The sequence below is a fragment of the Styela clava genome, chromosome 13 (assembly GCF_964204865.1).
Source record: "Styela clava chromosome 13, kaStyClav1.hap1.2, whole genome shotgun sequence".
In the NCBI taxonomy this organism is placed as follows: Eukaryota; Metazoa; Chordata; class Ascidiacea; order Stolidobranchia; family Styelidae; genus Styela; species Styela clava.
The window spans coordinates 11,415,489-11,439,601 of NC_135262.1; the positions used below are offsets into that span (position 1 = coordinate 11,415,489).

Here is a 24,113-nt window from a genome sequence, read left to right on the forward strand (position 1 = left end):
TATTCGAATATAATAATACAGGCACAATAACAGCGTATTTATGTTATGAACGTCTATGGTTACAGGCACGAGCAAGATTTTCGTCCATAATCCAATGATCAATCAACATACATTTTGTTTATAATTTAGTGGAACTTTTTATTGGGACTATGATCGCGCGCTATCTGCCTTACGATTCAGTTGCCAATTGCACCCTACAGTAAATAGAATTGGCATTCATTATCATTCTGGATACTGACCGTGTAAATCAGTTCCATCAGTTTGCGACCAATCCCAAACGATCGGGTTGATAACGTCATATACAAATACAGCCAACTCATTTACGAATAGCGCCAATGCAATATGCATATACAGCCAATTTTAGATACCGTAACATGCATTCATTCTAGTAATGTACAGACATCATTACCGATTACCAATACCAACAAAAAACGCTAATACTGATAAGCCGATATTTCAAGTTACCTATATCCCGATATAATTTGTAAGTATCAACAACGTAGTTACAATGTCCTTGAGTGTCAACTTGAAGAGATCGATATTTGTGATTTAGATGCATGCATGACGTGTCTCCTTGGACTGACCACTTACTGATGGTTTAATGAAATACTTGAATTGTTTTCTCGGAAATTCCCTTCTAACTCTGTTCGCATGCAAAGATGGGCCTCGTCACTTCTGCTAAATAATAATGGGAAGTTCTGCAATCATTTTTTTTGCACAGATGCTGGCAATAGCGCTGTTCAATGTGATATTTGATTGATATTTTTCTTCGTGATTACCGCCTTTCATTCTAAAGATGACAACGCATTTGCTTTTGCACCTATAAAGACCTACTCGAATCCTCAAACACGCTTGGTTTTGAAACATATACTGTATAGTGAAATTCGACGAGAGTTGTAAAAACTAAACTGAAGTAAATAAAATATGAGTTTTGTGAAACCAAATAATTCAAACAAATGCAGAGACTAAATAATTTAAAAAAATAACCCTAGGTAATTACATTTTAACTTTAATCTTCAAACTTACCAGTCATACTGGAGCCAGAACAATCAATATGAAAGCAGAAACAAACAAGTTTAGCATTTTTTTGTTCTCATTTCACGAGGACTACGATTGTGAATAATATTTATTGTACTGCTAAAGGTTCTTTTGTTATATAAAACATATGGAATTAGAACATGTGAAACATTGCATTATGAATAGTTGGTCTATATTCATCTTTTCAATGAGAACCTATTTCCACTACTTCAAATAATGCGAAGAATTCCGAAAGTGCATTGCTTTTTTAGCATTGAACATGCAATGTTGGACTTTTTTTTACTCGTTTTACCGTTAACTGAATCAGTATGGTACATTTTGAGTAGTTGCATTATTATTATAACACATAAATTAACAAAATAGAGTAATTCCTAACTTGGTTTACAAAAACACTATTCAAAGAATTGAATGCTCGATTTGTGGCTTAGTTATGCTCATTGTTTTTTTTACAATTAAAACACATGTTTTAAAATGCCGTGTTCATCAAATACCATTAGTAAAAATATTAGATAAAATAAAGAAATGAAATTATGTGATATTTCGAAAATGATAATTAAGATAAACATTTCCCATTTCACACATATTGAATATAAAACTTAGAACTTAAAATCCGTATCTTCAGTCTTTTATAGCATTATTACATTATAGGATGATTGACCAGTGCGAAAGAATAAGGGAAGAAAAAGTTCAAAGAAAATTATAATTATGAACAATTTTGCCCTTGTGCTTCAGACAAAAAGTTGTGCTGAAATATATGTACTTTACATAACACAATTAAATTAATGAACACTTACACTAGGATTCGGCAACGTACAGCGCATGGAGCAAAATAATCTATATAAGTTATTTAGCCCGCTTAGTTTAATTAATTTCAGAAGAATGAAATTGTTTTGTTGAACTACTTCCATGTGAAACTTTGGAATCTTGTTTTTATTTTTGCCCATCTACGCAATTCCAGACTACTACACCACAATTTTGGTTTCGAAATATGTGACCTAACTTTTTTTTATCCTTCGGCTTCAATGTTCTATTAATCTATTATATGGCAATGTTCTATTATCTACGCATATGGAACATAATACAATTTAATCCCCACATAAAATTTCAAATGAAGTAAAAAAAAAAGAAAAAATTGGCTGTTAATATTTTATGACATGAAGAAATTTTATTACTTGATATATTCCAAAACTAAACGAAGTAGTGAATTGAACACAAAAAAATGAGTGACGGTGCTGTGTTGCAAGTTAATCGCAATGAAATTATCATTTTATTACTGAATCGTTTTAATGCTGTATTTCCTGAACAAATAAAGATATGTTATTCGCGAACAGGTTTTAAAAATACTTACTTCGTCGTTATAAGTAGTAAGTAGCCATGATTGTATGTGCGTTGATAACAAACATTAGTCTCTGGACAAAACATCCAGGTGCATCTGACAAATATTGTTTGGTTCAACCGCTGTGAGTGATTGTAATCACTAATCAATAAAAAATAAGTGTTCATTCCAGATGACCTATATATTTTTGTACTCTTCCCTGTATTCTCCTCGTTACTCCGATATTTTTAATAATCATGCTTGATACATAGATATTATCCTTGTTGAAATATGGGAAACCCGCGGCGTTGATCTTGAATAATCTTTTAATCTGTGTAAATTAGAAACGGAATTTTTTTGAAATGTGACAAATGCAGTTTTCCTCGTGTTTATATTTTTCAACCCTGTCTCGCATGAATCCATTTTAATGTATGAGTCGTCGAATACGGTAGAAAGAAGCAAGATTGAAGAACGTCCGTCTTATTATTAATCACGTGTGTGAGTTTGGATCTAATGTCATCCATGTAGTATCTCGAGGGAGAGGAAAGCCGATAAGACAGCTTTTAATCATCCAACATTCATTTATATAGATAGTGTAAATTTAGAACAGGGTGATTTTGATTAAATTGAAGTAATATTTGTATTGTATTATATTGTAATATTTGTATTGTATTAACAATATAACAACCAACAGCTGACCTTTATAAAAGGCCAGAGACAAAAAGCCAGTGAAATTCATAAAAGTGTGAGAACAAACATAATAGCAACTACAGATTCAGCAATAATTTTCGTTTACTTCTATGAGCCAATCTAAAATTCAGTCTTGTCCTTGAAATTCCATGTGAAAAATACATTATGAGTTATACATATTACTCGATTTGAAATCCATTTTAATTATTCATTTAGGTGAAAGAAACTTTAGTTCAAAAAAAAAATATTCAGTTTCCTAATTAGGAGAGGTATCTGAAAACTAGTGACAATATGTATGGGATAATACTAGACAGCATGACTGACTGTATCAAACAGTTGTATGGCGAAGAAGTTTGGAAAAGCGTCGTTGGATCGACTGATATATCAAACACAGTATTTGTAACTCATAAGGTAAAAATGATTTGAAACAAAATATTTAATATTTATTTTAAAATATACGTTTATTTCATTATTTTTTTTTTAGATTTATGATGAACAGCTGATTCCCATGATAGCAAATGCAGTAGTTGAAATAACGGGAAATGATATTTGCACGATCATGGAACAGGCGGGAAGACATTTCATTGATTACATTGATGATATTAGGTAATAATTGTCATAGGTTTGTTATTTTTAGAAAAAAGTGATATTGGTGTATCGATGGTGTGAACCTTGACCCATTGTATCAACATGGACGCCATGCTGTTGTTGCTGGTCCTGTGATTTTGAGAATAATAAGTACTCCTGTGCTATCTCAGTCATCGTGAAGTTTATAGGTAGGCAAATATACTAAATGAATTTTATTTTAACATTTTAGGAATGACAGGATTGCAAAGGTTCTTGGAAGAACGTTCAAAGATTTTTTGAATGGATTGGATTGCATGCATGAGTACTACAGACTGACATTCCCAGAATTGCAGCCACCCAGGTAATTTCAATTTATGAAAAATCGGCAAGTGGAAATAAAATAATACGTAATCTTTTAAAGTACGAGTTGCCAAAATAATAGGGTTCAAAGATCGAATCTGTTTACATATTGAATAATTACGCTAATGAACAAAAAACGTAAAATAAAACTAATATATATTTAGAGGTGATTTACACAAATTCATTTTGCAATGCGCGGATTGGTTGGCATCGCTCATATATATATATATATATTGTTTAACTGAGTTGTAAAGAGAAATTGGAAAACTATGACTGATGATCTTCATCCATTCTGTTATTATTGAATTGCTTACATTCAATCATGTCTTTACACATGGTGATCATAAAGCCATGAGAACTTTGATGTGCTTCGTGCAACTAATAGTGGTAATATGAAGTATTAAATAAAGTAAAAAATTAAAATAAACACTGAACCAAATAAAACAAACTTGGTTTAAAGATATTTCGAGAACTGATTTCATAACAAAATTTTTACAAAAAACTTTTATGAACACTTTGTAAAATGTTTTTGCATTTATATTCTTAATTCGTGATTACTAGCTTCATCGTTGAACGTGAGGATGAAAATGGTCTAGAACTTCACTACCGATCTAGAAGAACTTTTACTGGCTTTATGCACTACGTAAAGGGAATACTTCTAGAAATTGCAAAAAATTTCTTCTCGATGGAAGTTAAAGTCGAGATCACACAGCAAGGTTTCAGTGGCGATGTATTATGCGCTGTTTACAGGTGAAATATAAAATAAGTTATTAACAAGTGTGCGTTTTGTTATCATGTTGTTTTTGTTGGTATAATCTTTTTATTGTTGTTAAAATAATCACTTATCTTAGTAACTACTGAAATAATTGCTTTAAAATTGTCAGCGATTAAAGATTGTATTTTTTGCTATGAAGCTATTTTATTTATCATAAAAATTTATGCGAGCTCCATGGAATTCGTTTTTTGTGTTTCATGATTTCATAAAAACTTGCTCATCTAGCGGCGCTTTCATGTCCATATATTTGAGCATTGCTTTCTTGAATATTCAAATGAAAGTAATACTATAGAATTTAATTCTCAGAATGCGAAGTTTGAAATGCATTGTTTCAGTAATAATAATCACTAGTAATTTAAATGAATAATCGCGTTGGGTCCGGTGAAATAGTGGTTACAGCGTTGCGATAACTAAGTTTGTTATATAGTTTATTAAAGCCATTTCATTTTATTTACTCAACAAATTATGTTTGAAACCATTGATCAACTGATAGCCTGCAATAAAGTATTGCAATCAACAATAAGTCCAATCCTTCCTGAATTCGTATTTAATATACTCAGTCTTCTTCTGTAGTTTAGCAATCAGTTGCATATCATGCTGTCGATATGATATTTCAAAATAAATAATGCATTTATTCTACAGACTCGACTTTCGAAATGAAGAATACATTTCCAGACAGGAGAAAATCCAGAGAAAACGAAAATTACGGAAAGAAAACAGTCTCAACTTTCCGTCTCATGTCGTATTCGAACTGTTTCCTTACCATATTGTCTTTGATGAAAGGTAATTTCGAGGTTATTTTTATGATGCGCAAAGAAATGGATAAATTTGAGCTCGGAATTGTTATCGGAAGTAAAATATTGAACAGTTTATCTGATTAAATAAGATAAATTTCATATATTTTTATTATGAAGAAGAGGAAAACCAACAACACCTTTTTCTACTTTGTTATCTACCTTGATACTCACTAAAATGTATATCACATTTTAGACTGACCATCCAGAGTACTGGTCATGGATTGGACGAGCTTTACTCTGGATTGCAGGGGAAAAGAATAAATGAAACTTTTTTCATGACTCGACCCTTGGGTTATGATTTGACATGGGAAAACGTAAGATGATTTTTCACAAATTTGTTAATATATATATATATTTACTATTTCCTCGCAAATTATTTATCATGATATTGATTTTTCGGCAAATATTATAACATTTTCCACATTTCTAGGTTATCATTCATGGAAACAATGTATTTGAACTGACTTCGGTCAAAGCAGCTGGAAGGCGTCGGAAAACCGATAACTGTAAGTAAAAATGATATTTTTTGGTCAGATACTTAAATACTTTATAATACCATTTTTATGTGTTTAGCATCTGGTTTTCGCCATCAAATGGCTACAAATCATTTCATCAAACTACGCGGACAGATGCTGTATGTTGAGGAATGGAACTTTGTCATTTTCCTGTCTACCCTCATGTGAGTATAAAACATATATTAAAAATTTAATACGATCAAATTGCAATTATTTCATTGTCAAGTCTTCTACCATTTTGAGTTTAAAACAAAGTTTGTGCACGGCAACGTTTCACATACTATCAGCATGATTTGCAGGAGTAGTTACATACAAATATAAAGATATAATAATGAACAACAGACGTTCGAACCGGCCTGAGAAATAGACCTCATTATGGCGAAATACCAGATTTTCTGTTACAATATTAAAATTTTAAAGGTTGGATGGTCTGAACACGCTGTACGAAATGGGGATCTATGTGAACGACTTGACATTCCACGATTTGAGTAGAGACTTGGTATTGCATGGACCTCAACAAACAACTGAATACAAGTTGGCATTGGACCTGGAACAAGTATATACTATTTATAAATAGTTTTAACATGATAAATATAATTTTTATTTTATTAATACTAGAAATTTCGTAATTAATATGATGTAGTTGCCATAGCGAGATAGCTGAGACATGGCTTAAACTCTATCAACGTTTTTCAGGGAAAGAAAACGAGATTAGAGGAGATGATTGAAACGTTGGGAACCGAAAGACGAAGAACAGATGACCTTCTATATAGCATGATACCAAAAAAGATTGCAACCAGTCTACGACATGGAAATACGACTGTTAGTTTATGCGAGGTAAATTTACACATACATCACCATTACGAGGATTTCAAAATGAGAGTCCTATTTGTAAAAAAAATCATTCAATTCATTCACTTAAAAGTCTTGCCCCACTCTCAAACTAGATTCATTTAGTTATCACAAACTAACCTGTGTACATATTTATTTTGCAGAAATATGACGACGTTACTGTTCTTTTCAGCGACATTGTTAACTTTGCCTGCATATCAAAGCATATCGCACCTCACGAGATTATGATTATACTCAACATGATGGTAAGTCGAGCACACGTGATTTGAACAAGATAGACTTCATATAAATGTCGTCGGCTTAATTTGAGTAAACGCTACATAAGAATTTTTGTTCACTAAAACGTCCAGTGTGTACAGCCAGGTAGACGACAACATTATAAAATCTATTCTATCCAATTAAAGAGTCTCTGTAACGTTTCGTCCGACCAAAGTCGAACTTCCTCAGACAAGCAGTTTACAACAATTATAAAAGCTGTTCGGTAAACCAGATACTTTGTTTTTCCTGCAATATTCCTACCGTGTTTCCCCGAAAATAAGACACTGTCTTTTTTCAATCTTCTCTCAGAAAATAACACTAGGGCTTATTTTGGGGGGATGTCTTTTATTTTTATTTATTAAAAACAAAATTACAAAGTGGAGAATTACGAGATTTTCAAATATACAAATTACGAAAACCGATATTCAATTACTTATAAATAACACGTTTTTATTTGAAATAACTGCCAATCATAGATTATTAATCATTTTAAACGAGCAGTAAAGATTTCTTGCTATCGACTAGGTCTTATTTTAAGGGGTCTTATATTAAAATCATTTTTAAAATTCAGGCTATGTCTCATTGTCGGGATAGGTCTTATTTTCCGGGAAACACGGTGGCACCGACCTACTCAGGTCCATTGACATTGGTTATATCGCAGTCTCAACAAAATTCGGTCTTATAAGTACTTTATTTCGACATATCGCTCACCATAACATTAAGCACCGGTATTGATGCTAGTGACAGACTCTCCACTAAATAATCATTTGCCTGATTCTCATCACATAGAAGCGGGTTGTGCAGCCTTTACTTCAGGAGGGCCAGATACAAATAACTGGGTGAAACCACGGGCCGTATCGAATTTAAAATAGGCCTAGTAGTTGCAGACACCAAGTAGTTGCAAACACAAATATTATGGGTATTGATCTTATGACATACGTTGTTCGCTTCGCACAAGCTAGCTGTTAGGGCATTGTAATGTCTTGGGCATAGATAATAAATTGGATGCAATGCAAAAGGATTTGGATTACTCGCATTTACCAGATTAAACTGAATTCAATCGCGGGACGCACACCATTCAAAATTGGCACTTCTTCGCGCGTCACACAATTTTGTTCCTTTATGTGTCAGTGTTTGCGACATTTGCCTAATTCAAGTATTACTGCTTTTACACAATAATATTTAACAACTTGCCGGTTGAAATCATGAATGCTAACGTACTCTTAGATTATTCAAATTAGATGGACGAATGCGTTACCTATAAAAGTCGATGCATTTTTTCGATATCGTACTAATTTTTCAACAATGCAGTTGATTTGGCACTTCCACACTATCCTAATTAAAGCTAATTATGTGTTGTTTTCTAAGGTCAGCGTCTTTGACATCTTATGTGACAAGTTTGATATATACAAAGTGGAAACTATTGCCGATGGATTCATGGCAGTATCTGGTGCCCCCACCTACAATAAATACCACGCTCGTAATATGGCTGACATGGCGTTTGAGATGCTGAAAGGAATAAAAACTGTCAAAGATCCAAACACTCGTGATCCTATTGAAATACGTATAGGTAAACAACCATTTTAGAAGTCTATTTCAGATTTTGTTTAATATATATATATATATACAAAGATCGGACAATTGTAATATTTTTCAGGACTCCACTGTGGTGATGTAATTGCGGGACTTGTTGGACACAAAATTCCACGATATTGCTTGTTTGGAAATACAGTCAACATAGCATCTAAAATGGAAGCTACGGGAGAGGTATTTTTACTGAAGTTTATTTGCTACCAATTAATACGTACGCATGCGTTTATATTGCCACTGAGAATATATATTCAAGTTCAATTTTTCTTGGAAAATACTAACTACAAATAATATAGTAATTTAAACTTTGAAAATTGGTATATTTATAACCACTATACTGAAACGGAGGTCATAGGCAACAACGAACTCTAATATTCCAACTTCACACCTCCGCTTTTAATTATGACTGGGCGATAAAGTAACTTATGTGTAGGTAACCATCAAAGCCAGGAGAAAAGGCTTATCGATTTAGCGAACTTTACGCAATTCCTTATACCCAAAGTAGTATGGTACTTGAGATCTTTTACCAGCAGTTCAATATAGTTAAGCCAGACCCAACAACTACTAGAAAGTTGAAATGAAAATTGACCTGGGAAAATTGATTTTATTACCACCTGGGCGACGTTCAGTAATGAGTAAATAGTTAGAATAAATATATAAAATATTTTATAATAGGGAATGAGAATACAAATAAGCCAGACTTGCAAAGATAACTTGGATCAATATGGCGGAATATATATTGTCGAAGACAAAGGTTATGTTGATATCAAGGGATGCGGTGACATTATGACATACTGGCTTAATGGTAAGTGAAATAATAAAACAAAAATATTCACAAATAAGTTTCATTATTTATACCATAACTTTAGTGCAATATATTCTAAATTCCAGGTAAGACAGAAGACGAGAAGTTCGACTATATATCTGACGCAGGAAGAAGGTATGTGTGTGAAGATATTTACTATCAGGTTATGACTAATGTAACCAGTTATGTTTTTTGCCTGTTATTATGTTGAATTATGTTGCATAATTCTATTTGCATCTAAATATCTGACTGTCTGGCCACATCTTGCTTCAGAATTTCATATAAATACTTTCCAAGTTTACAACTGGTTTTGAGTTGCATTTTTGGTTTCTATTAAAGGAAGTCAGCTATGTTACAATTTGTTTCATGTGCTAGTTGGAAACAAAAAAGAACTATTTTTTGATAATTCAAGACATATTATATTATAGATTGAAATTATATGATCCATAATGCAAATACTAGTGAAAATATGAAATATATACTTTTAGTAACTTTCTAGAAAACACTTTTTACACAAACCGATACAGAAATCTTTAAATTCTGCATTGAATCAATCTCGCAAACACAGTATTTTAAAAAAAATATTTCAGAGAGTTTTACGGGGAAGACGAAGGTGAACCAGATGATGAAGTGGAAGGAGACGATGCTGATTACGAGGAGGAAGAAGAAGAGGGACAAAACGAAGAAGAAGAGGAGGGAAAGGACGAAAAGGCAAAAGAAGAGGAAGAATTTGATGAAGAATCAGGTCAGTTACTAATAAACAGTAACGAAACTCTTGACTCGTGAGAGATCAGATTTTGTAAATATCACAAAGTTTTCTTCAGGTGTACAAATTACATTGGAATACTTTTCATACAATTTTTCTAGTATTCAGTCAAAGTAACATTGTTTGCGATCCGCATTTAATGTCTTAAGTGTTTTTTTTTATCTACAACGTTTAGATTTGCAATTGTTTTAAGATGCTTCGGCGCCATCGGCTGATATCGAAAAAGAAGATAACGACACGGAAGTAGAGACACAAACTATAACGGGTTCACAACAAAGTAATCCAGCTAATGGAAAAAAAGGTAATTTTACCTACTTAATAATAATATATAAAAAAAGGTAATTTTAAAACTTTAAATAAGTTATTTTCAGAATAGATTTTGTATATTTAAAACTTGTTTAGCGAATTGAAACGATTTTAGGTATTGACAGTAGCTGAAAAGGTGTTAACAACTGGTGTGGTCAAAACTTGGTATCCTAACTGATTTAGATCAAGAAGTGGATACGTCAAACTAAGCCATAACTCAAACTACTTCAACTAAGTACTGGACGGTTAGTTATGAAAGGCATTCTTTATATAATCTCTATCTATATGTGGTTCTAAATAAGAGAGCGATGTCTAAATATATGGACACGAAAGCCAAACCGAAACAGTAGTCTGTCTACCTTACCTTATACGGTACCTTACCCAGTCTACAGTACAGTACGATGAAAAATAATTTTGACTTTCGCATAGCACGACAGTACCACAAGAGAGATAGAGGAATAATACATATAATAAGCAATTTATTCACAAATAACTTTTATAATTTTGAAGAAGGTAATCGCACAAAAATTCGAAGTGAAAAACATATTGCACAGAACTCACAGGAAATTTTGAAATAAATAAAAGTAATAGCCTTCTAGCAAAGAATATTATTTTTAACCAATGAATTTCGAAGCAATTAGTCCATTAGTTTAAGCGGGATAGCGATTTTTCACAGAAGAACATGACAATGGAAAATAAGAACAACAACTACCAAACGATCCAGATGTACATTCCGTGTCCAATAAAGACTACTTTGAAGCAAATGTGGAAACTTGAAAAAAAAAGTGGTTAAGTTCGTCGAACTTGTGGCTAATATAGTCATCTGTTGGTTAATACAACCTGAACAACGTTTTCTCAATTTTATCACAGGTTCTGAATCGAACTCATCCACGGAGGGAAAGTCGAGTATCGACCGCAGTGATGAGCCTCGACCTTTTCAAAAGCTGCCACAATTGCTGAAGCCACCAAAAAGAAAACCGGGACGAGATTTTGCTTCAAACAGAGTACCTGAAATACGAAAGCTCTATCCACAGAATTCAAGCATGTTTGGAACTCGTTCTACATTGGGAGCAAAAAAATAAATTATCAAAGAAAATTTTTTACTTTTGACATTGGGATAATTTATGTAAATAGACGTGGCTGAACAGTAATCATTAGTATACCAATTATTGTGTGTATTTTGTTTAACAATTTTTCAACGATGTGTTTAACATATTTGTAAAGGGTATTCCTTCACCTGCTTTTTCCATTTCTAGATACCAATTGTAAAACGTTATCGTGGAATGTATCACACGGAACATGGTGTTATAAATAAACATTTAGTTAAAATCAGGCTTTCGATGTTATTTGTCTTTTGTTGATACAGAAATTAATTTTTGACAACATACCGATGTTTTATTTGTCATAATTCATTCCATGCTATTCGATTACTTCATCTTCATTCTTGGGATGGAAATCAGATGTAACGTTTCTATACTCTTAGACTTTTGTATACACGTATTCGAAAAGCATGAATAGTAAAGCAGTTTCTTAAGAACTTTTGATTCAAAGTTCAGCTTCATAAATATTTCATTTATTTGGCCAAATAAAATACTGAAAAAATGATCCATCATTCAATAAACTATATTATATATAATTATTTGTAGGTAAAGAACCATATATATTTTAAACATATGAAATAGGTCGGTTGTGAATATTGAATTCCTTAACCTGTCCTCTTTCTTATTTTCAAGTATTAAACGTTGTGTGATGTGAGGTTACATGTTTTGTTACACTCATTTTTTCCAGGGATTACAAGTAATTTCGTAATAATACAAAAACATTTAAAGACGCTTGTAGTTTTTTATTATATTTAAAGTGCTTGGGCGGAAAAATAAATTTGACTTTGTAATCTACTATGAATTCTAAAACTATACGAATCCTAAACTTGATAGCCAAACAGGTTTGAATTGGTCTCGTTTTCATGCCAATTTCCCAACACCAGTTTCCTATAGAGCACAGCATATATTTTAGGGCGCGAAATTCCCCTACACCACATTCTTGGCGTTGCAGATATGCAGTCGTCCCTTAAACGTACCAGCACGTGCTTGACCAAATGGATCATATAAAAATGCATGTGGTAACTCAAGTTCCCAAAATCAGCGAGATTTGAGGGAAACATCGGGCGACCTAATTTAGTATGACACACGGACGTTTTCTTGATAAGATATTATGACTTAATTTGGACCATGTTGCGACTTCAATCGCAATGATCCGCTAAACTCAGCAAGGGTCGCCAACCTTTTCGAAGCCGAGGGCTACTTTCTGGGTACCGATTAAGCTGATGGCTACAAGTTTGCTCGATTAACAAATATTGATAATTACTGGTATTCAGTCAAGTAAAAACACTGATAAACTTTAGGATTCTTCAGGAAATTGAACGATTATCACAACGTAGCTATTATATTACTAGCAATGACACTTCCATTTTCAAACTGAGTGTTTTTTAAATTGATTTTAAAGTGATCACTACAATAATATTCTTAGAAACCACGTCCAACCATGTCCACAATGTTTCTACTTTTTTACAAACACCCTGCATAACCCAAAGATGAAATTAACTTGACAGTTGTACTGCCGAATGTTACATTTACAAACACAATTCAACTAATTATGAATATCTTGTTTTCAACAAGGAGAAAAACCAAAATCGAACGAATGTGGTCTAATGCTCTCCACCAGTGTGTTGTACTCCGGCGTGTAACTTGACACTGTAACTTTGAGCTGATCTTGCAGATTTTCATCAGTAAGGCGTATTCCGTGCTTAGTTCCTTGTGAAGTTCATGTCAAAAAATGTTGATTCACAAAGATAGCTTGAACCAAACACTGACGTCGTAACAAAGGATTGCTGTTTGATTTAAAAGACGAGCTGCAACACCCTGCATAACCCTAAGATGAAATGAACTTGACAGTTGTACTGCCGATGGTTACATTTACAAACACAATTAACTAATTATAAATATCTTGTTTTCAACAAGGAGAAAAACCAAATGTGGTCTAATGCTCTCCACCAGTGTGTCGTACTCCAGCGTGTAACTTGACACTGTGTAACTTTGAGCTGGTCTTGTAGATTTTCATCAGTAAGGCGTATTACGTGCTTAGTTCCTTCCGGAGTTCATGTCAAAAAAAGTTGATTCACAAAGATTGCTTGAATCGCAACCCCATGTAACTCCGGAAAGTTGGTCCCGGTGTTGAATTCGCCCGTCACGCTTGACTTGGTGCTGACAGATTATTATTGCTTCGAAAATCATCGTGCGACTTCCTGCGTTTTCCTGTGTTCTGACGGCGCTGTCTCGCGTCAAGATTAAGTGAGTGACTTGTAAATATTCAAGTTAGTTGTGCACATGGAATATTACACGATATACTTGACTATAGAACAGATAGAATGCAGATTACAAAACAAAATAGAGGAACAATCAATTGAGTGGGAAGGCCCTAGGACCGGTTCAGCACTCGAAAGCACATTGACAGTAAGATTTTAAATTCACTTTAAAGCTCCCATGAGTAGATGTACCAAAGGTAAATCAATCCTACTTACTAAATTTATATCAAAACCAAAAACTGGATTGTTCGGGTTAATAACTTTTTGATGCATCTCTTTGTAAATATTTTCATCTAAAAGTCTTCAATAACAGACTACTTTTTGAGTGCGGCAAGAAATCTATCTATTTGCCATGCTTTTTTCACTCACTCTATAGAAGTATTTGTACTTACGTTTCGAATAATATTCAATTTGAGCCTAGCATTCTCGTCCGGGAATTCCAGTCCCCACAATATCATGCGAAGTACCAAAATCTTCACTTTCCGCTAAAATCAAATTTCCTTCCCCTCCTGCGATTTGAATCACATTTTTCTCATTAAAACATGACTCTGACAGAGAAATAGCAACGACAAATACCTAGTTATCTAAAACAAAAAAAGAAAAGTGCTTTTGTTAATAGGACCAGAAAAAATATTGTGACATACAGAAACAATCTTTAGCACTGAGTGGTATTATCTTGTACAATTGGGATCCTGCCAATATCCAGAGTCTTTCACTAATTTTTTGGTCCGTTGCGTCAAAATGGTTACTATGGGGAGACGATATTGGACTTAGCTTGCTCATATCGCGGCATATATGGTGGAAGAGTTTCACTGCGGCAGTGAAGTGCGGATACATAGTAATACCAGTAGAATGTTGCATAATTATCTCCATGGCAGCAGTCACCCGTTAAAATCCAACTATATCGCGACAAAAACACGAATAGGTAAGTTACCAGAATCACATCATATCGCAACTAAGTCTTCTTGGACATGGTTAGAATATCTAAATTCCATATTAAGACCCCACGAGAATGACTATTGTCTATTATCATAAAGAATGAAACCATGTAATATTAACAAAAAAATTTTCATTTGCACAAACTATTACGTTTTTATGGTTTTAAACCCGCAACAAAGACTCATTGATTTTGTGATGTTTTTATTTGACAAAAACAAATCTTACAAAAGCTCCGCTTTCTCTTAATTCCCTCAATGCTTCAGAAAAATCATCATCAAATTTTTTTTATGAGAATACGAAAACGAAGTCCAGTACAATGATGGGATTACCAGATTCTTTGTTCATCATGTTATTGACAAGAGACCGGGGTACAAATTTTCGCAAGTGCAATCTATATGCGGTTGCTGAAATCTATGGGTGGAAACGTCCGTGGGTGCAAATGTCGGTGGGTGCAAAAGTATGCAGGTGCAAATGTGCAGTCACCGTTTAACTCTAAACCGGCGTTGCATAATTTACGCTTGGCGCGAACCACGTTTTTGCTATTGCATCACCGAAGGCCTCATGTAGTAGAAACAGAGTGGTATTGTAATTTCATGGCAATAGTATTTAAACATGACAGTATCATGATTAGTCCAATTAGCAATTGATTCAATCCAAGCTGATTAGAAAAATACTTAAATGTTCTTAACGCTTAGCTTCATTTTGACAGCCGATTCATAAAAACGAGGAATTCTAAAGTATGGCTTACTTACGACCACAACATAGTATTTTCCCGCTTCATTGATAAGCCTCTGATTGTTCTCGTGGAAGATACCATGTATCCTGGTTTTAAACATTTGAAATGACATACAGAAGTGACTTCATTTGTTCTGGAACAAGTCACGAATTTGCCCGGAACATGCATGTCAATCTTTGGTTTGCAACGATTGGCTGAAAATTATACATTCAATATTACAACTTAGACTATTGAGATATTTCCCACTTATCATACTAATTTCATTTATAAGTTTATCATATACTGAATTTTTTTTTTAGATCACACACATCATTGGTAATTCTCGGGAAAACATCACATAGACCTTTCTAGAATTGTATAACAACAAATATATTTACGTTTGCATAAAACCACAGTTGAATTCGACCATTTCAATCTAGATGTCGTTTATAAACATTTAATTTTACTTGATCCTACTAACTTTTGCGATCTCGGAATTAGAATATTTTTAACGATCGGCGCGATTTTTTGCTGATATCATGGAAACGAAAAATCAATTCGGATTTTCGGTAAAACGCACACTACTAGGGTGACAGCATTACTCACATGAAAAATTTCAAACAGACCTACTCAGCAGTTTAGACGCTGCAGCTAAACACTCGGACAGACAAACAAACAGGTATACAAACAGACACAACAACTAAGAATAAGGCTCTCTCTTTTAGAGTGGAGATCCAATATCTAATCACACATTTTGAATTGAATTGTCATTATGAACGACGGAGAATGCAAGTAATCTGCTGTTTGACATCTAAGCAACAGAAATACACGCAATTTCACAATGACAAAGTGAATTTTGTGGCAAAATATCGACTTATCCGTTTTGCAACTGACTTGGCGAAAAATATACCATTTTTTCATTTAAGCATGTGAGCTACTACTTTCAATCGAGCTAAGTATAATTATGATATTCAATCACTCGAGTTTTATCAAGACATGTGAGTAAAATAAATATTTGTAATCGATGAATGTCTGGGCTGTGCAAGGCAATGAATAGTTTTCCAGGGAACGCTTATCTATGATAATAATTAGTTTTTGAAGCAAATCACATATACGTAGAAAAAAGACACGAGATTTATGTTATTTATTCATCTACAAAAATCTTACAGGATATTACTACGCGTCGTAAGCAGACAGTAGCCTAGTTGTGCAATCATATGCAGAACAATGAATAATTCCCCGGGAGTCAATTTCCCAATTAGTTTACTGCCGTAACATTAGCTAATTAGCAAGATGTCGAAGATCGCATAACAATGGAAATTTAGCAGCCCTTAAAGAATCTTTTCATCCAAACAGATTTTCGGGCATGATTGTAAACATTAGTATACCTCGTTTAGTGTACATGACGAACGTTTCAATATTATGTTGTTGTTCTTGTTAGTTTTCTCCTTCGTCACGATAAAATCGCCTTTCTCTTCGAATACCGGACCAATTGCTTTATAATTTGAGGTGGTTGAAGATTGATTTTTTTGTCAGAGAGCTATTACTTTTATTTATTCTTAAATTCTCTATGAATTCTATGAGATCTAATATTTCATCCAAAATTTTGCTGTATTACTTTTGATTAAGGGAACACGGTTTTTAATCCACCAAGCGTGACGGCTGGATTTCGCAAATTGTTGCTACTAGAAAATCGGAAGTTTTTTGAGGTCATGGTACCGGTAAAGCTAAATGTAAGGTAAACTACGGTACTGCATCGCTTGGTGTCATTATATTTGTAGACTGTGATATCTGCTGTTATAATACCGGCTACCAACTGTCCGGATCATCTTGCAATTTCAGACTGGCACAAAACAGGAACTGGTAAAGTGAGGGCTGTTGGAGTTCCGGTACCGTAACACAGCACGGTACGGTAACGGTTTGAAATAAGGTATTTTTTTTTTTCGACAAGTTACACTTCCGTAACTAGACCATTGTTGTATTATAAATTGAAAACATATAAAAAATTTCAGTTCTAGTACCCGACTACCCGTACCGTAAAAGTGCCTTCGGACAACCTCGGACGGTTCCAACTTCGGACAAAAATTTCAAACGGTCATATCTCGGCTAAAAATTGCAGTATTTCGCCAGTTTTAATTCTTATGGCTAGCGCTGTTACGTGTATTTCTTAACTTTTTTTTCAATTTTGCATGATTATTTTTTATTGAAAAAACGGAATTTATGCCAAAAAATGACTACCCGCTATTCAACGGAGCTTCTACTGAGGCTATCATCGTCAAAATACCATCATTCGATAGAGGGCGATAACAATGAATATAATTTATCAGAGTGATCGCAAGATGTCGTACAAGATTTGAGTAAAACCTAAAATTCCGAATTGTAAATTCCGTAAAATATTGAGATTTCACGCTGCGTCAAAAGTTCCGTTAACCTCACATAGATCATTTTTCGTTCACTTCCGAAACGACGTCACACTGCGTCGCGGAAAAGAATTTTGACGCGCGACACAACAGCTCCAAATTACCAATTTTCATTCAGATAAGGATCGCGTTCTAGTGTAACCTTTCTTCTTTTTTTTCAAAAAATTTCGAGCTTAAAACCTATATTAACAAGGAACTCGAGAATGAACCGAAAAGGCCTGGTCAGGAAGTTTCTTTCAGGAAAAAAAAAACATATTAATACGACGGCTATTTCAGTACTATTTCGATGTCTATGTTTACATCTCACTCCTATAATTTAAGCTATGCGTTGTTATAAGGGTAGATCAGTCCCATTTCCTAAATATGTATCAAAAACAAAAACTGGGTTGTTCACCGAAAATTCGCATTAAAAATAAATTTTTGGATGCATTTTTTTTCATTTTTTCTTCAAAAATCTCCAATAACAGACTATTTATTGAATGCGACAAATAATCCATTTTTCTCATTTAGTTAGTCTATGCTTATTTCACCCATTCTAAACACACTCCAGTCATAAAAGTCATTGTTTAAAAAAACATTTTTTAAAGTTTACGGACGTATAAAAATATTTTGATTTCGAAACATTGCTTCAGACTTCATTTTAATCGATTGTTTAATAATTATTTCTTAACAAACTTTTGCGATACCTACGGAATACTCGATAATGAAAAAGTTAATATTGATTCAATAACGTCTTACAATTCAATATTTGCATGCTCTCGTCTATATTCAGCTGATATTCTGTGACCTTATATTTCTATGGCTAATAGTTCAGAGACAAAACGTACATAAACTGGCAAGCAGAATGCGTATTTTTTGTTTATTTTAGTCACAGTTGAATTAATATTACCTATGCAATGTACATTTTGACACATTAACGCTTTTTACGTTAACCTTCTAACGCATTACGTTGAATAAAAATATATTATTAGAGAAGTGGTTTTTGAAGATATATAGACAAATACAACTCTAGCATATGTTTGTAAAAGGCTATAAGTGAATGTTTAGGACCTAACATTTGATGAAAAATGGAATCTTACAAGTGACCCATGCAGAATGACCTCAGGGGAAGAGACGCAAAAACTTATGTAGAATTTCTTGTATTTATGCGCCAAATAATATTCAATCTGAGCCTAGCATCCTCGTCCGCAAATTCCAGTCATCACCAAGTGATGCATATCACCAAAATCATCACCTTTTGGTATAAGCCAATTTTGTTTATTTCCTGCAATTTGAATCAACTTTTCCTCATTAAACCATGGCTCTGATGAAGAGCTAGCAATGACAATTACCTATTTATTCAAAACAAAGAAAGAAAAGTGTTTTTGTTAGTACTGCCCGGAAAAACATATTTTGACCTACAGAAACAATTTTTAGCATTAGGTTTTATGAGGAATTATTTCACCAAAACATAAATGAATGTGTGTTGTTTTGGGCGGGTTACATCTTTTACAATTTGGACCTTGATTTGGAATTTAGCTATTCTGGGCTTTTCACTAATTTTTTAGTCCGTTGCGTGAAGTGGTTACTATGGGAAGACGGTATTGGACTTAACTTGCTCATATCGCGGCATAGCTGGTGGAACATTTCTACTTCTGAGGTGCGGGTGCATAGTGACACCAGTAGAATGTTTTATACTTGTCTCCACGGCTGCAGTGACCTGTGGAAATCCAACTATATCGCGACAAAAACACGAATATATAGGTTACCTGAATCTAACCATGTCGCAAGTCTAGCAAAAGACTAAGTCTTGCTGGGCATGGTTGGAATGTCAAAATTACATATTACAGCCCACGAAAAATGACTATTGTTTTTATCAAAAAATGGAAAAACGCAATATTATTGAAGAATTTTTCCGTCGGTCGAACTATTGATTAATCTATTGCTATATTTATTTTTTTATTTAACAAAACAAAACTTACAAAAGCTCCACTTTCTCGTAATTCCCTCGATGCTTCAGAAACATCGTCATCAATTTTTCCTGATGATAACAAAATAACAATGTCCACCACATCAATGCGATTACCAGATTCTTCGTTCATCATGTTATTGACAAGATACCGAATTGCTTTACCCGTATTTGATCCTAAATATATACAACGGCATTCAAATTAATATAGTACTTATTGCTAATAAATTGTGAGTAAATATATTTAAACACAAATTTAAAACACACCATGATGAGATACAGTTAGTTTGTGATATAAAAAATCTATAGCATTTTTTGTATAGGCTAGAAATGTGTTCCCGGAATTCGACTTCTGTATAATAAGAAAGATTGTAAGAATAACATGTATTCTCGGATATTGTTTTTACTTGGTATAAAATTGCTGAATTACTATTTACATATTAAAACTACATTATACCTCTTCCATCGTGAGGCAGTCTATCAAATTTATACCAGAATTCAGATTTTTTATTCAGATAATCATCCATTCGAATAATGTTGTCGGTGTCCACATCCTTATTGAATCGTATCGCAGAAATCTTTAATGAGTCCGAAGATATTTCATACCGCCTAAACGTGTTAATGAAATAATACTATTATCTACAAAAATTGTTTAATATTTATTTGTATAAAAATAATGTTAGACACAAATGCTTTCAACAAAAATTGTATTATAACGAATAAATTTTGAACTGACTGTTACTGTATTGAGAGGTTTGTTTGTTTGATTTTATGTATTGTAAAAGTATACTATTTTGTAGGTATATGCAATAAAATTCACAAAATATTTCGAATTGTATTTAGACCGTTAAAAGATTAATGTTCGTACCCCATCGCATTCTTGATTAATTCCTTCATTTCAATCCAAATATTCACTCCGATGTATTCAGAAGATTCGAAAATTATATAAACATCCATATTTGTGAACAGACTGCAAGAACCTTGAAAAAGTGATGTTAACAATCCGCAACTATTTTAAAAGTTATTCTAGAATCAGTCAATATAAAAAAATTAATTCCATGATTTTATAAAAAAACGAAAACTATAATATTTCAATTCAAAATCATCAATTTCTCTTATCGCGGTACAAAAATATAGTCAAAATCCGACTTCAAATAATTTATGCTTGGCTCGGACCAAATTTTTGCTATTGCATCACCGGAGGCGACTTGTGTAATTTCATGGCAAAATTATTCAAACATGAACGAATCATGATTATTCTAACGAGCAACTAATTCAATTCAGAATGATTGTGAACATAATTAAATGTCCCTAACGCATAGCTCCATTTTGAGGTTGATTCATAAAAACGAAGAATGCTAGACTAAAGCAGGGGTCGGCAACATTTTGTAGCTCGCAGGCCCAAATTAAGGGTTGCAACTATTGGCGGTCCGCACATATTGCCGATGAATCACAATTCTCCCACACAGATCAGAAAGTCGAAATATTAAGATGCGCGCGAAGACTTCGACAACTCGTGAACTCAACTTTATTTGAACTTATCAAGCATTATTTTTTTTTAAATCTCGTTGCCATTTGTCTACCTATAATTAAATTATAGGCTCGTATATACTTGTTAGATTACAATATAATGTAGTCTACACATGCCTCACAATAAATTCTGTTACATAAAGAATATAATCGTCAAAACAGCCGTTTCAATACTATAATTCAGTGAAGCGTCGCGGGTCGGATTATTTAACTCCGCGGGCCGGATCTGACACGCGGGCCGTAGGTTGCCGATCCCTGCTCTAGAGTGTGGGTTACTTACGACCACAACATGGTACTTTCCCGCTCCATTGTTGGTTTGGTAAGCATTTGATTGTTTTCGTGGGAGATACTGTGTACCCTGGTTTCAAACATTTAAAATGACATACAGAAGTGACTTTATTTGTTCTTGAACAAGTCACGAATTTGCCCGGAACTTGCATGTCAATCTCCGGTTTGCAACGATTAGCTGTAAATTACGATTTCAATATTACAATGAAAGACTCGACTATTAAAATTTCTTCCCACTTATCATACTGGATTCATTCGTTGGTGCGAATTGGATGTAAAATATAGATATATGTTTATGATACACAGAAAAGTTTTCTTCAATCACACACAACATTGAAAATTGTAGGAAAGAACATCATACAGAAACTTGCCGGGTTGTATAACAAATTTACTTACGTTTGCATAAAACCACAGTTGAATTCGACCATTTTAATCCAGATGACGTTTGTAAACATTTGATTCTACTTGATCCTATCAACGAATGATAAGGCTCACATGCAAATAAACATTCAGAACCAACTTCGTTGCCATTTCTACAATACATTTTTCCATTCTTCGGAGTTGAAAGTGGATCACATCGTGTTTCTTGTTAGCGCGTAAATATGAAACAGAAAAAGTATTGCGCTAACAATTATTACACATGAATTCCGTAATTAGCTTTCTCTATATAAAGTACTTTTCATTCCAGATAACTAAGATATTTTCAAATTTGTATGATTGATGCCGCATTCATTATTATGTGGTTATAAAAAAATAACTAATATAATATATTTCGAATCACCTTCTGCAATTTGTTCACATTTTGAAGCTTCGTGACATGCATGAATATACAAGCAAATGTAGAGGTATTTTTTCAATTTTCCTTGAAGCATTTCTCCTGCAATATAATCAGTACTTTGTTCTTTCAATTATATATCGTTATACCATACATATATGAGAAGTAAATTTCAGTATAGCACTTTGACAATTATAGACTTTCAAAGTGAGTAGTTAAATTTCAAACTAACTGTAGAACTTGACGTATAAATAACTACTATTTTGTAATCATGCTTATCCTAGCTTCCACCCTAACTTAACGACAACCGGAAACTTGATCAATACATATTCATAACGAAGTTCATACATGAAAGTAACAATAAATTCTAGCTTGAATTCCATTACGGCATGCGCTGTGTATTTTTTCATTATTGATCTACTTAGGGCGAATCATTTGACTATTATATTTTTGCAGCTATCCACTAAAAGCTATTAAACGTGCATGTGTCAGAAAAATATAACTTTTTATTTTATATGTTCTTTAAAAAAAATTTCTATCACTTGTCTATTTAGACACAATAATGACCATGATAATTAACCTTTTGCAAAAGCATTGAATTTGTGCGATACTCATTCATGAAGTGATCCATGAATATATATTTAAACACCCATTTTGAAATAATAATTTAGTACTAACAACGAATTGCCATAACCAAAGGTTTCACAACTAATGTGCTGTTGGCCATTCAAGCATTGTGGCCACAGAAATACAATTTGTTTGAAATTAAAATCAATCTTCAAGGTTTTCATTAAATAATTTTAAGGGAAATATTAATCAAAACTTAAAAACGAGAATATCGGTCAGAGACCGAAGACTTATCGATCGAAAGTTAGGGGATCCCCCAAAACCCCCCATATTCCATAGTGACACCTTGTGTCCCATCACTAATTAATTAATAACTCGCTAATTATACGACATAATTAGCCCAAAATCAATAGACTCCTGGTCCGAGATAAGATGAATGCACATGCAAAATCTGGAGCAGATTCAATCTCGCTTTCGTGAGATATCGCGTGCATCTAACAGACATACACACAGACAGACAGACAAATACCTATCAACATACTTACCGATTAAAATCGATAAGTAACAATGCATGATGTATTGTTACTGTACCACTTGTTATTTCCTTCATATTTCTGATGCACCAAATATACAAACAAATGTAGAAGCACCTATTTATCGTTTTGGAGTCATAACTGCTAAAATCTAATAGAGTACTTTCTCAGAAAATAAATGAATTTAGCGAAATAAGACATTATTTTGTATAATTTTTATTTGGATGTATAAGACTTGTTTGTTTCACAGAACTATGAACTCTGCATTTTGAAAGCCAATATACAAAAGCCTTTAGTGTAGAGTTTATTTTGGACGGTCAGAAACATAATAAATACTTCAGTATAGAACGTGGACATTATGGAGTTCGAATTAATTGCCTATTACATGGAACGTAATAACGTA

The 24,113-nt window shown here is 33.4% G+C and overlaps 2 protein-coding genes across 2 annotated transcripts; one reads left to right on the forward strand and one right to left on the reverse strand.

The window, feature by feature from the left end:
• Nucleotides 1-3,243: 3,243 nt before the first annotated feature.
• Nucleotides 3,244-12,464, forward strand: LOC120333400 (soluble guanylate cyclase gcy-31-like). Its single transcript, XM_039400817.2, has 18 exons — nucleotides 3,244-3,454; nucleotides 3,528-3,649; nucleotides 3,861-3,971; nucleotides 4,532-4,720; nucleotides 5,388-5,528; nucleotides 5,736-5,856; nucleotides 5,973-6,048; nucleotides 6,116-6,221; nucleotides 6,478-6,613; nucleotides 6,754-6,894; nucleotides 7,053-7,154; nucleotides 8,536-8,737; nucleotides 8,825-8,934; nucleotides 9,433-9,562; nucleotides 9,649-9,697; nucleotides 10,153-10,307; nucleotides 10,522-10,629; nucleotides 11,505-12,464. Exons 1-18 carry the CDS (start codon nucleotides 3,335-3,337, stop codon nucleotides 11,714-11,716), a joined length of 2,331 nt encoding a protein of 776 aa, XP_039256751.2. The 5' UTR covers nucleotides 3,244-3,334; the 3' UTR covers nucleotides 11,717-12,464.
• A 6,218-nt stretch (nucleotides 12,465-18,682) lies between these two features.
• On the reverse strand, nucleotides 18,683-22,873 carry LOC120333433 (collagen alpha-1(XII) chain-like). The gene is made up of 7 exons (XM_039400856.2): nucleotides 22,617-22,873; nucleotides 22,232-22,420; nucleotides 21,828-22,013; nucleotides 20,886-20,997; nucleotides 20,475-20,626; nucleotides 20,031-20,194; nucleotides 18,683-19,400 (listed from the first exon to the last, which is right to left on the reverse strand). The coding sequence occupies exons 1-7, from the start codon at nucleotides 22,705-22,707 to the stop codon at nucleotides 19,242-19,244; spliced, it is 1,053 nt and encodes a 350-aa protein (XP_039256790.2). The 5' UTR covers nucleotides 22,708-22,873; the 3' UTR covers nucleotides 18,683-19,241.
• Between the last annotated feature and the right edge of the window lie 1,240 nt (nucleotides 22,874-24,113).